The sequence below is a fragment of the Dendropsophus ebraccatus genome, chromosome 10 (assembly GCF_027789765.1).
Source record: "Dendropsophus ebraccatus isolate aDenEbr1 chromosome 10, aDenEbr1.pat, whole genome shotgun sequence".
Taxonomy (NCBI): domain Eukaryota; kingdom Metazoa; phylum Chordata; class Amphibia; order Anura; family Hylidae; genus Dendropsophus; species Dendropsophus ebraccatus.
Window position 1 is genome coordinate 86758867 of NC_091463.1, and position 13348 is coordinate 86772214.

General features: G+C 39.8%; 2 protein-coding genes across 2 annotated transcripts; both read right to left on the reverse strand.

Annotated features, from left to right (window-relative positions):
* Window positions 1–750: 750 nt before the first annotated feature.
* On the reverse strand, window positions 751–1719 carry LOC138766504 (olfactory receptor 5B12-like). Its single transcript, XM_069944093.1, has one exon. The coding sequence runs from the start codon at window positions 1717–1719 to the stop codon at window positions 751–753; it is 969 nt and encodes a 322-aa protein (XP_069800194.1).
* An 8535-nt stretch (window positions 1720–10254) lies between these two features.
* Window positions 10255–11100, reverse strand: LOC138766505 (olfactory receptor 5B12-like). Its single transcript, XM_069944094.1, has one exon. The coding sequence runs from the start codon at window positions 11098–11100 to the stop codon at window positions 10255–10257; it is 846 nt and encodes a 281-aa protein (XP_069800195.1).
* Between the last annotated feature and the right edge of the window lie 2248 nt (window positions 11101–13348).

Genomic DNA, 13348 nt, shown 5'->3' on the forward strand with positions numbered 1-13348 from the left:
TCCCATCCTCTCCATTCCTGCTATAATGTAACTGCACTTACACTCAGCCATTCACACTGCTGTATAGATAAGTTTCTGTCACTGTCCTCCTGCACAGCTCTGTGATTCTCACTTCCTGATTGGTCCATGCTGAACACTCACCCCTTTCCAATTGCTGTCATGTGACCACACAGACCTCTGACAAACTGATGCAAATTTTTGAGGTTTATCCACATACTATACATTATACTCCACATGCTGATTGCTATACTGTACAGTAACTTATAATATAAAATATTCAGCTGTTTCTGAATGTTTGTTTCATTTGTTTTACCACTGCATATATATAACTATAATTATATACACACAGTGCATGAAAAATTCATCTGAAATAACACTAAGAAATAATAATTCATAACAATAAAAAATGTAAATAATAATAATAATAATAATAATAATAATAATAATAATCATAATATACACATATTTGATATTTCCATCACCTTAACAAGATGTTCAGTGAAATAATAAGGTAACTTATAATTAGTGAAAAAGCTATTTTTTTTAGTTAATTTTATTATAAATTGAACTGTAATTCATATAAACTAAAACATTTACGTAAAGCCCAACTTTTTTTTTTTTAAATACTTCATATATATCCACCATTAAAATTAAATTGTTATTGCCACTGTAATACAAAAAGGCAAAATCAAAAGATGTTTATGCCCTGAAGGGTTAAAATTGTCCTCAAAGAAATTAACATAAATCAAGTTAGGCTTTTTTCTTCAGTCCGACAACATTGCCCACTATACAGCAAAGTGGGTTCCCGCTACATTTCCCGATTCTCCTCCAAAAAGCTGATTTGACATCTTTATTCTTGAGGCTGTATATAAATGGGTTCAGCATGGGGACAATTGCTGCGTTAAACAAAGAAAACCATTTTTTGGATACATTACTTGGTATAATATACTGAAAAGTTAAGGTGGAGTAAAGTAACATGATGACTGTAATATGTGAGGAACACGTGTAGAAGGCTTTTCTTCTACCAATACTGGAACGGATTTCCATTATGGATCGAATTATAAAGATATAAGATATTAAAATGAGAAGGAATGGAATAACGAAATATATCATAAGTCCTTCTGTATTGGACAGTATTTCCAGTATTGTAACGTCGCTACAGGCCAATTTCATGAAGGGCACAAGGTCACAGCAGAAGTGGTCAATAACATTTGTTGAAAAACAAGAGATCTTGGATACAAACCAGATAAAGGGAATGTATTGCATAAAACCAAATATCCAACAAAATGAGGCCAAGAGAAGACATATCTTATAGTTCATGATAATTTTATAATTCAGGGGCCTACAAATAGCTACATATCGATCATAGCTCATGGCCACCAATATGTAAAGTTCATGCGCTTGTAAGACTGAAAACATATAGTATTGGACCATACAGGCCAGATAGGTCACCTTCTTATCTCCAGTGATAATTGTTAGAAGAGTCTTATGTAGGGTGACAGTGGAAGACATCATGTCCACTATAGACAAGTTAGCAAGGAAGAAATACATGGGAGTGTGAAGATGAGAGTCCAGGCAGACCAGGGTAAAAATACCCATATTCCCCACAAGAATAATGAGATAAATGAGTAAAATCAGAATAAATATCGGAGCCTGGAGCTCAGGAACATCAGATATCCCCTTTACGATGAAATATGTCACTGTTTGATTTGACTTCATGTTTCTCACTCATATGACCAAAAAGTGCTGTGATGTTAGCTAAGGAAAAAATTATATGAGTATGAGATCTCCACCATGTAAAAATGGCCATACACCACCGATAACTGCTTAGGCAACAGTTCTCTCTCCCCCAACCTCCCCATTTGCATGGACATTCAGCGTGGCCTAACATTTATATTTCCTTTATGGGGTGGAGGGTGGTAAGCCCCAGCAGACAACTCTGACACCGGCTTATCTCAGTCATTTCTCTACATTAACACAATCTGCTAGGTCAGGAGTCTGCCATACATTTCAGAAAGTCAGGCCAACCCACCAAAGTCTATAGGTGGCCACATACCTTCAATAACTATGAGCTGAATAATTGTTTAGCTGACAGTTGTCTCCGCCATCCTCCCCATATACCTTAGGTGCTTTACACCCACCTACAGTATGGGGAGTTCAGCCTCCATAAGCATATTGTCGGACTATATAGATTTAGTATAAAGTAAGCCTTTTTGACTATTTGTCTGCTCTATGGGAAAGTATAATTAGAAAATGACCTTATGTTTAAATCAAATCGTTATGTTAAAGATACTTTTTAGGTGTTTTGGGGGTGTTTTTTTTTTTTTTTTTTTTCATTTTACTTTCTATATTTTAAAATAATTCAGAAATCCAGTTTTTTTTTTTATGCCACTAAGTCTAAATCTATGCTGAGCAAAACCCTGAGTAATATTTGCAAAATTTAAAGAGAAAAAGTAATGTCGAGTCATATATATCTATATTCATCCGCAGCTTATTTTTTAAAAAGCTATATACAGAAAAAATGTTAAGTCAAAGACACTGAGTCACTTACTATATAACTGTGGTGCATTTTGTCTGTTGATGTCATATCATGATAACAATTGGGAGCACTGAGGCTTTATATAGTATATTACATTACTGTAATTATTCCCATTGATCTTCCATGGTCCATTAAGGTTCATTACGCTTTTTTTTAAATTTTTCTGAATTGACTGTAACATTTATAGTTATTAGTTTATTAATATCTTCTGCATAAACATCTGGTGATGCCTCATTACGTCTCTTGCTTGTAGTTTTTGTATCTAGTATATGGGGCAGGTAGAGGCCTGTGCAATGTTCCGGCTACAGTCAAAAACACCATCAGATTGTTACTGCTATTTAACTCCTAAATATTTGTTCATCCAGTAGCCAGATACACCATGCCACACAGTGTCCAGATAAATGTCGTACAACTCGCCCAGAGAAATCACAGCAGCCCTAGAAATTTCCGTGCCTCCAAATTTATCATGCTTGGATGTTTGTAAAATAGGAAGGTGATGGTAATTTCCCTTATGGTCTAGGGTAGGTATTAACGGTCAGAGGGAGTTAAAGGGAACCAATCACCTGAAAAATCGATATGAGGCCAATAATCTGTGCTAATACACCCACTAACACACTTTCCACACATGTATGTATAGCATCTGCCCCTGCCCCACACACCCCAAAAATCATACTTTGATCATGTCCCCATTGTATGCTTATTCCAGTAAGGTAGTCATGTGGGCATTTGTTCAGGCCAAGAAGTCACGGCCTCGGGGGGTGGGGTTTGCCTGTAATCACGCCTCTATGGGTGTCATTTACAGCCCCCTGTCACTGCAACATCACCTGGTGGGCGGGGCTGGGTGAGCGTAGCTGAGATCCAGCACAGTAGCTCCCTATATCCCTCTGTACTGTATATGTGTGACCCGGCCTCTCATACAGGCAGCTGCTGCTTTACACACCCTCTCCACATGTGTTTCTGGTGCCACTCAGTCTCTGATGCTGAGAGGGAGATGGGAGATAAGGAGTGCAGTGGCCACACCGGAGGGGGGCAGGAGGAGGAAAGGAGAGGGGAGGGGGGGTCACTGCTGTCACAGGGTGATGGAGCAGCAGGGAAGCACATGCGGAGAGAGAGGAGGGGGAGGGGGGATAAGAGCCTCCCTGAATAAATCATTTAACCCTTTTGCAGCCAGCAGCACAGGAATAACACTGCTTTGGTTTATGCGTTGGCTGCAGCTGGGCTAAAATCCTTCATTCAGGGAGGCTGTGTAAAGCAGCAGCTGCCTGTATGAGAGGCCGGGTCACACATACACAATATAGGGGGATATAGGGAGCCGCTGTGCTAGATCTCAGCTACTCTGTCCCAGCCCCGCCCCCCCGGATGATGATGCAGTGAAAGGGGGCTGGGAATGACGTCCATAGAGGAGTGATTACAGGCAAAGCCCGCCCCCGAGGCCGTGACTACTTGGCCTGAACAAACACCCACATGACTACCTTACTGGAATAAGCATACGGCGGGGACAGGGTCAAAGTATGATTTTGGGGTGTGTGGGGCAGGGGCAGATGCTATAGATACATGTGTTAGGCCCCCTCTTGGACCCTATATATTAAAATTTTTAGTAATGGACCCCTGTCTTGCCCCGTATATTATTTAGCCTCTTTATGGCTTCATGTAGTAATAAAGTCTCTCATGTAGCAGGAGGCCTTCCTGGTAGTTTGTATCCCCAAAGTAGTCATCTTTCCTATAGGTTAACCTCTATAGTTAGCTACCCATTAAGTAGTATTCCCCACATTGGCATCCCTCTGTAGGTAGGACCCTGAAGTAGTTTTACACACCACTAGGTAGTATTCCCCATGTAGGCATTCCCTTCTAGGTAGTCCCCCACGGTAGTTACACCCACAAGTTTGTAGTATCCCTCATGTGGGTAGCTACCTAAGGAGAGCATAGCATTTAACTATAAGCACTTATTAAGTCCAGCCCTGTGCAGAATTTGTTGCATGGTTGATGGAACCTTTTTTTTTCATCTTCTGTCCTGTGCCACCTCTCTCCTGACAGTAAGGGGCACCGGCTGAGGCAGTCACTTCAACTGGCCTCATGGCAGAAGCCCCTTTGTCTGGTGCATACGCAATTGACACCCATAAGCATTTAGCTCTGTTTATTGTGTCATGATGGCATCAACTTAGGCCAGATGAAAAAGAAAAGGAAAAGTGAGAAACTTCAATCACAGAGAACACCCCCTGTGTTTTACTTAGAAAATACACCCCCTGTGAGTCACTTGAGGTTACTGCACTGTAATTACTTATATGGTGTGCAGAACTTGTACAGAGCTGGGATCTACCTTTATATTGTCACTCTATGATGTTGTTCTTAGGACGGGGACGACAAATAGACAGTGCAGTCCCTGCCGATGACACTCGCCCCAGCTGTCCCTGCCTGATTGCCACACTCTGCCCTAGGCGAAAGCGGACAACTTGGCGGCGTTCCCTCACCTGCAGTAAAGTGAGGCACACAAAACAAGACAAGACTAATACACACAATAAAGGGGTAGTCAGTAGTCCAAGTCAGCAACGTTCTGTATACTCAGGTACAAAATAAGAGTCCAAAAGAATAGTTGAGGTCCAAAAGTCAGAGGTCAGGAAAACAGGATAAACAGGTCAGAGGAATGCTAGATCAAGATACACTAGGGTTACTAGGCTCTTTCACAGGCAAGGAACTTGAGGCAAGTGATTGTACTTATAGGACTAGAAGTCCCAGCCCAGCCCAGATACTGACATCTGACTGGGAGAGTCAGCTGTCAGTTAAATCACTGAGATCACAAACACCCAGTGCTGATCTGCAGAGGGAATGCAGCACTGGACACTCCTACATCCAGGAATAGCAGAGCAGAGAAGAAAAAAATCAAAAGCAGCCTGACTGCTATGGACGCCGTGCAGAATGCACGGCTTGAGTCCTAACAGTTGTATTAGTCTTTGTACAGTGGATTTTATTCAGTACCAGAGAGGGGGCATTAGTCAGCATGTGCATGCCTCCAGTAATTAGTAGATCCTATGTTGGTAGCCAGGTGCCTCCCTTTTAGTATACCTACTTGGGGGAACTTGGCTACCTACTGGAGGCTAATACCAAGAGGGGCAGTATTACCATTTGTGGCACGTTGGCTGTGGGTAAAGTTTAATATGTGTTGAAAAGGTGGTGAGACTAAGATTTTTGCCTCATAGATTCTGTGGATAAAAGTCATGGATGGGAAAAGTCACCATGGCCACATGAGATGGAAAAAGAGTAAAGGAATGCCTGAGGTCTGAGAAAATACCTCTGTCAGTCACTGGCTGTAATAGTTTCTTATCACTTTTCCAGTCTGTAGAACCTGTGTATCTACTGCTATATTGTCACTGCATGGGGTAATGTTGGTTTGTGTATGAGGTGTTTTATTCAGTAACAGTATGGCAATATATTTCATAGTCATGCAGTATTATTGTCCCCGTATAGTGCCATTATTAGTAGGGATGAACTTGATATACTTTTAGTTTTGTTTAGTAACAGGATAGTGGTGTTATTCAATAACTGTGTGACGGTCACAAAATGGCTGGATTAGGTGTTATTATTGGTTAATCTTAGTATATTGCATTTGGTAAGTAACAGTATGGCCGTAATAAAGTACACACAATGGCCAATTCTAAAAATTCATGTGAAATAACAGTTACAGTTTAAAAAAAAAAGGAATATTAAATTTTAAAATGTAATTTAAAAAATAAAAATCTGTAAACAAAAACACTATTGCACATTTTGTAAAATAAATAAAGTTTAATATGTCCCAATAAACAATATTCATTATCTTGGTTATTAATTAATAAAATTATTCACAATAATTGGTGGACACAGTCACAGAATTGCTTTATTTATTAAAAAGATTTGCCTAAACTCTAATGATTTCGCACCAAAACATTATATTCACATAAAAGAAAAACCCTAAAAACTTACATCGACCATGAAGTAAAAAAAAAAAAAAAGTTCTGAGCACCTGAATGCAAAGAGGCAAAAAAAAGCAAAAAATACCCAATGAGGGAAATTTATCAAGGGCTTTGCACCAATTTTTAGATGAATAATTTAATTTTTAACCCATTTTTGGTCTGATTTATGGAACAATATTCGACGGGCAAATATTTTGCCTGTTTTGAGTATTTACCCAAAAGTTTGCATAATCCAGGATTAATGCCCAATTTATCATTTGACACTTTTCAAAAAGTCGCACAAACTGGTGCAGGATTATGTCTGGTTAGCACCAGGTGAATATGTTTACAAGATATTGGAACAAAATATACCCCAATCCTCATTTGAACAATCACACAAATAAGACTACTAAGTAAACGCCCCCCAATGTCTTCAAGACTGAAAAAAAAAGGTCTCAATATTCCAAGAAGCTAACATTTTCTGAACCTCCTTCTAAAAGCTGATTTGACATCTTTATTCTTTAGGCTATGTTCACACTATGTATGTGTGCGGCTGTATTTTTTATGTGCGGATGAAACTACGGCTGTGGGAAAAAATAGACATGCGGCTGAAAACATACGGTCATTTACTTTGAAATCTGGTTCAACTAAAAATAACAAATAAAATCTTAAGAAAGTGATGCAAACACCTCTGGATGCATCTGGGAAAGCAGGGAAACAGTTTACATGAATCGCTATTACCGGGGTTTGCAATCCTCTGCAGTATGCCGATGCCGATGCCTCTCATGGTTAATATATTGAATTAATAAAACACATTTTCGTTGTAATAAAGTCCCTTTCATTGTTCAATAATTACATTTAAACGATTCCATCATTTTTCAATTAAATATACTGTTAAAATAAATATATATATATATATATAAATAAATGTATATTTATATATATATATATATATATATTTTTTGACAGTATATTTAATTGCACAATGATGGATTTGTTTCAATTAAATTATTGAACAACGAAACTGATTTTATTTAAACGAAAATGTGTTTTATTAATTAAATATTAATTAGTACAGGAAGCTCCAGTAAGCCGTTAATTCATATTGCCGGCAATAGAGCATTCTGTACTAATCATCACTTTACTTTAATGAAAACATCAAATGTTTCTTCTAATTATGTTATCACAATAGCATTATTAGAAGAAACATTTTGAATTATATGTGCGCTCAGCTGATTGGCTGATCGGCTGAGCGCACATATAATTAGCGGGTCTGCAGCACAGTGTGCTGCGGACCAGCGATGAGACAACATCGGGGTGAGTATAGAGCTCTCCCCACCCCCTCCCCAGCACTGCACCCCTCCTAGCAAGGAAGGGGGGGTCACTTAACCCCTTGCTTGCTGGGATGGGTGCAGTCTGACATCAGTCTGGCCCCCAAGGGGTTAAGGGGGATGCAGTACATCCTCCCTTAACCCCTTGGGGGCCAGACTGTAAGCAGCGATCTGTAAAGATGCTGCATACTGTAAGGTGCACAACACCGCTCACAATGATGGGTGTTGTGCTCCTGTTTGTGTGTTTTTTGTGTGTTTCTCCCTTTTTGTTTTTCAGATATCGGTGTCCTGTGGATTACGTCGGATTACGTGGACTACGTCGATGACCAGCGGTTGTTTTTTTTTGTTTTTTTTTAATAAAATGGTCAATGAGGGGTGTGGGGGTGTTTTTATTTGAATAAAAAAAAATTTCACTTGTGTCTTGTCTTTATTTCTTTACTTTATAGTCTTAGTAGTGGAAGCCGTCTAATAGACGGAATCCATTACTAAGGCGGGGCCTAGTGTTAGCCGGTATAAAATGGCTAACACTAACCCCCCATTATTACCCCAGTACCCAATGCGACCAGGGCAAACAATGGTTATAAAAATAGGGGGGACCCTATGCGTTTAGTTTTTTTAAAAATAAATAAATAATTTAAAAAAACGCATAGGTTCCCCCCTATTTTTATAAACAGCCGGGTTAAAAACCAAACGATAGCAGCCTGGTAACACCAGGGTGGGAAGAGCCATTGGTTTAGGCCCTCCCCAGCCTAAATCTTACCAGCCTGCTGCCGCCCGGTCCAGGAGCGCCAATTTTGACGCTCCGGGACCACTGGCACCCGGCTCTTCCCAGTACCCCTGGTGGCATTGGGTACTGGGGTAATAATGGGGGGTTAGTGTTAGCCATTTTATACCGGCTAACACTAGGCCCCGACTTAGTAATGGATTCCGTTTATTAGACGGCTTCCACTACTAAGTCTATAAAGTAAAGAAATAAAGACAACACACAAGTGAAAAAATTTTTTATTCAAATAAAAACACCCCCACACCCCTCATTGACCATTTTATAAAAAAAAAACACCAAACAACCGCTGGTCATCGACGTAGTCCACGGAATCCGACGTAATCCACAGGATACCGATATCTGAAAAACAAAAAGGTAGAAACACACAAAAAACACACAAACAGGAGCACAACACCCATCATTGTGAGCGGTGTTGTGCACCTTACAGTATGCAGCATCTTTAAAGATCGCTGCTTACAGTCTGGCCCCCAAGGGGTTAAGGGAGGATGTATTGCATCCCCCTTAACCCCTTGGGGGCCAGATTGATGTCAGACTGCACCCATCCCAGCAAGGAAGGGGTTACGTGACCCCCCCTTCCTTGCTGGGAGGGGTGCAGTGCAGGGGAGGGGGTGGGGAGAGCTTTATACTCACCCCGATGTTGTCTCTTCGCTGGTCCGCAGCACAATGAAGTCACTGTGCTGCGGACCCGCTAATTATACGTGCGCTCAGCCGATCAGCCAATCAGCACATATAATTGAAAATGTTTCTTCTAATAATGCTATTGTGATAACATAATTAGAAGAAACATTTGATGTTTTAATTAAAGTAAAGTGATGATTAGTACAGAAAGCTCTATTTACCGGGAATATGAATTAACGGCTTATGAAGCTTCCTGTACTAATTAATATTTAATTAATAAAACACATTTTCGTTGTAATAAAATCAGTTTTGTTGTTCAATAATTTAATTTAAACTAATCCATCATTGTGCAATTAAATATACTGTCAAAAAATAAATATATATATATAAATATACATTTATTTATATATATATTTATTTATTTTAACAGTATATTTAATTGCACAATGATGGATTTGTTAGAATTAAATTATTTTTTATTACAAAGAAAATGTGTTTTATTAATTTAATATAATAACTATTAGAGGCATCGGCATTCGGCATTATTGCAGGCTATTTTTGAAGTACTCCGTACGGACCGCCTGTCAATCCACGGCCGTGAATTTGCACATTTCCAGCCGCAAACAATGGTCTTGTTCATTTTTTACGGGTCCGTTTACGATAGGGCCGTAGGTTCATACATAGTGTGCACTGTGCAGCCGTATATCGTATACTTTCAAGCGTACGCATCAACCTCAAAACTATGGGCGAATATTCGCGGCTCGCAATACAGCCGCACAGATACATAGTGTGAACATAGCCTTAATCTGTCAAAATGTTTTGGTTCTGCAAGGTTAGCCAAACCCGAATGCCCTGCGTTTGATTCGATTCAGCTGCATACAGTCTGTGGCTTTAACTATGTTTTTCAGAACTCCATAGGGCAGCATCCAACTTACGCAGCCCCAGGGAATCAAACACAGAGTGTTCAGGTTCGGCTAACGTTGCTGAAACCAAACATTTTGACAGGTTAACACAACACTACCTAGTACTCAAAGGGGCTAACATAAAAAAAAAAAATATTCAGATTTCAATAACACTGCCTAACAAACTTGAACAGAAGACATTATCTTTACACTTCCCGATCTGCCTTCTAAAAGCTGATTTGACATCTTTATTCTTCAGGCTGTATATTAATGGGTTGAGCATGGGGACAATCGCCATGTTAAACAAAGAATATAATTTCTTGGAGCTTAATATATCATTTGGTATTAGATACTGAAAGCCCAATGTGGTATAAAGCAACACGATGACTGTAAGATGTGAGGAACACGTGTAAAAGGCTTTTCTTCTTCCGCTACTGGAACGGATCTTTATTATGGTTCTAATTATAAAGATATAAGATGTTAATGTGAGAATAAAGGGAATAATGATAAATACCATAAGCCCTTGGGTATTTGCCAGTGTTACCAACATTGTGATATCACTGCATGCAATTTCCACGAGGGGCACAAGGTCACAGCAGAAATGGTCAATGATATTTGAAGAAAAACAAGAGATCCTGAACAAAAACCACATGAAGGAAATATGTTGTGTAAAACCAAATATCCAACAAAATGAGGCCAAGAGAAGACATATCTTATAGTTCATAATAATTGTATAACTCAAAGGCCAACAAATAGCTACATATCGATCATAGCCCATGGCTGTCAATATGAAAAGTTCAACTCCTGTTAAGGCTGAAAATATATAGACTTGTACCATACAGGCCACGTAGAGCACTGTGTTATCTCCAGTAATAAATGATAGTAGGATCTTATGTAGGGTGACAGTGGTAGACATCATGTCAACTATAGACAGATTAGCAAGGAAGAAATACATGGGAGTGTGAAGATGAGAGTCCAGGCAGACCAGAAGAAGAAGACTCATGTTTCCGACAAAAACAATGAGATAAATAAGTAAAACCAGAACAAATATCGGAGCCTGGAGCTCAGGAACATCAGATATCCCCTTTATGATGAAATATGTTACTGTTTGATTTGGTTTCATGTTTTCTCTCTAGTATAAAAAAAAAGTGCTATGCAGTTACCTAAAACAAAAATTGTCATCTCCATGATGTAAAGGTGGCCATACACCATTAATAACTGTTTGCATGACAGTTATCCCTCTATCCCTCCCGACCTTCCAACTTAAACACGTCATTTATGTTTCTTATATGGGGAGTATAGTCATCTGCGAGACTGACTTGTATTGGCAGTGACAGCCCACTCAGCTAATCACTTATACTTTATGAGCCCAGGGAATCGCTGTAGCACTACCATGCACAATTCTGCCGGGGACTGGAGAGCAGCAGTGCTACGGCACAGAAGTCAGCACAGGGATAAGTTAAAGCGTAACTGTCATTTCAGGGCCATTTTTTTGAAAACATTAAATATCAACAGTCCAAGCGATTTTAAGAAACTCTGTAATAGGTTTTATAAACCAAAAGAGTTTCCTTCTGGACTGGAAAAGCAATCTCCCAGCCTCCCCCCTCACTGCAGAAGAAGCAGGATTTCTGTCTCCATTATGTGGCTATGGAGAGGGGAGGGGCTGTTAGGAGTGACTGAGCACGGAGCAGTCCTGCACAGCACAACAAACTGCAATCTTCTCTCAGTAAGTTTATGGATAAGCAATGACCTTTCTGACCCCAGAATCCTGAGTTTTGGGTGCCCAGAGAGTCTACAAACAGCTGACCTTCATTTCACCTCTTCCTGCTCCCTCATCTCCCTCGGCCCCTCCCCCCTCCATAAGGATAGAATGGAGAGAGCATAGCCCATCTTCACTGGCTTCTCTGTAATGAAGACGTGTTTGCCTGATAATGCACAGATAAGAAGTCAGGGGGGGAGGCTGGGAGATTGCTTCTTGATTACAGAAGGAGGCTTTTTTGGCTGATCAAACCTATTACAGAGTTTCTTAAAATCGCTTATACTACTGATTTCTGCAATAAAATAAAAATATGACAGTTACGCTTTAAGTTTTTCACTTTCCCTTAAAAAAAACCTGGCTAAGGTTGAATAGGATATTTATCTGGAGGAGTTAGGCCCTATCCACAAAATAGGGCATAACTAAAAGATTTCTGCTTCACCCCACCCTGACTGAAGGAAGCTGCGTGTCACTGCTCTATTAATTCTCTACGGAGCCATCAAAGAAAGTCAAGGATGCATTCAGCATTATTCAGAGGCTCCATAGGGAATAATTGTTAAGATTTCTCACATATTAATGGATCTTAACAATAATGGGTCGGTATAAAGGGGCATTTAGGAGGTTGTGCAGTGCCTCTCTCTTCTGCCTAATCTGACATTGGGCAAGAGGATGAGGTGTTAAAGCAAATGTACTACTTCACAACCAGACGTGATTCTGAAGGAGGCACATCACCAAGAAGAAGTGGTACATTCCCTTTAAGGGGGGATGTTATTAAGGTGGCTCCAGTAGCACGACAGCCCACAGCCTATATGTGATGACACTCTGATTGTAGCAAGGCTCACTCAAAGACTCTGCAGTCTGCTGCCAGAAAGCTCCTGCCCCTGATTCACACTTATCACATTAGCCTAGGGGGGCCCCAGGGGAGTGGGGGCCTTGAGCAACTGCTCAGTTTGCCCATCCTAAACAAAAGCACCACCCACCTAACAGCGGCTCTGATTATAGAAACAGTATTATGTCAGTATACAGTAATTTCCATTGTTCCTCTCTGACATGGAAATGAGTGACACATGGTCCTTTGCAAGTTTTAACTGGCCCTGTATTAAAAAAAAAAAAAAAAACAGTGCGGACGATTTTTTCTTTTTTTTTCTTGTATAAAAGTCATAATAAAAAATATTAAAAACTAAGCAACTTCCTCGAAGTTAAAGGGAAACTGTCAGCAGCTTTTCTTTTTTTTTTTCTTGAAATAAAGCTGGTGGAAGTCACCAAGTCACTGAATATCCTTTCTATACATGTGTTATATGTCCTCCCAAGTAATATGTTTTTAGATAGTAAACTGTACTGCCTGTATTGTATGTAAATGTAAAATACCTGGAGTCTCTGGGATGTTATACAGCAACTCAAAAGTCAAGGAGTCATCTCTCTGCATTCATGTCTCCCCCTGAGTAATAGCTGCAAAATATCACAAAACAATGGAAGATCCAGTTATATATATACG

Coding starts and splice junctions, on each gene's coding strand:
- LOC138766504 (XM_069944093.1), bottom strand. CDS start 1,719: ATGAAGTCAAATCAAACAGTGACATATTTCATCGTAAAGGGGATATCT.
- LOC138766505 (XM_069944094.1), bottom strand. CDS start 11,100: ATGAGTCTTCTTCTTCTGGTCTGCCTGGACTCTCATCTTCACACTCCC.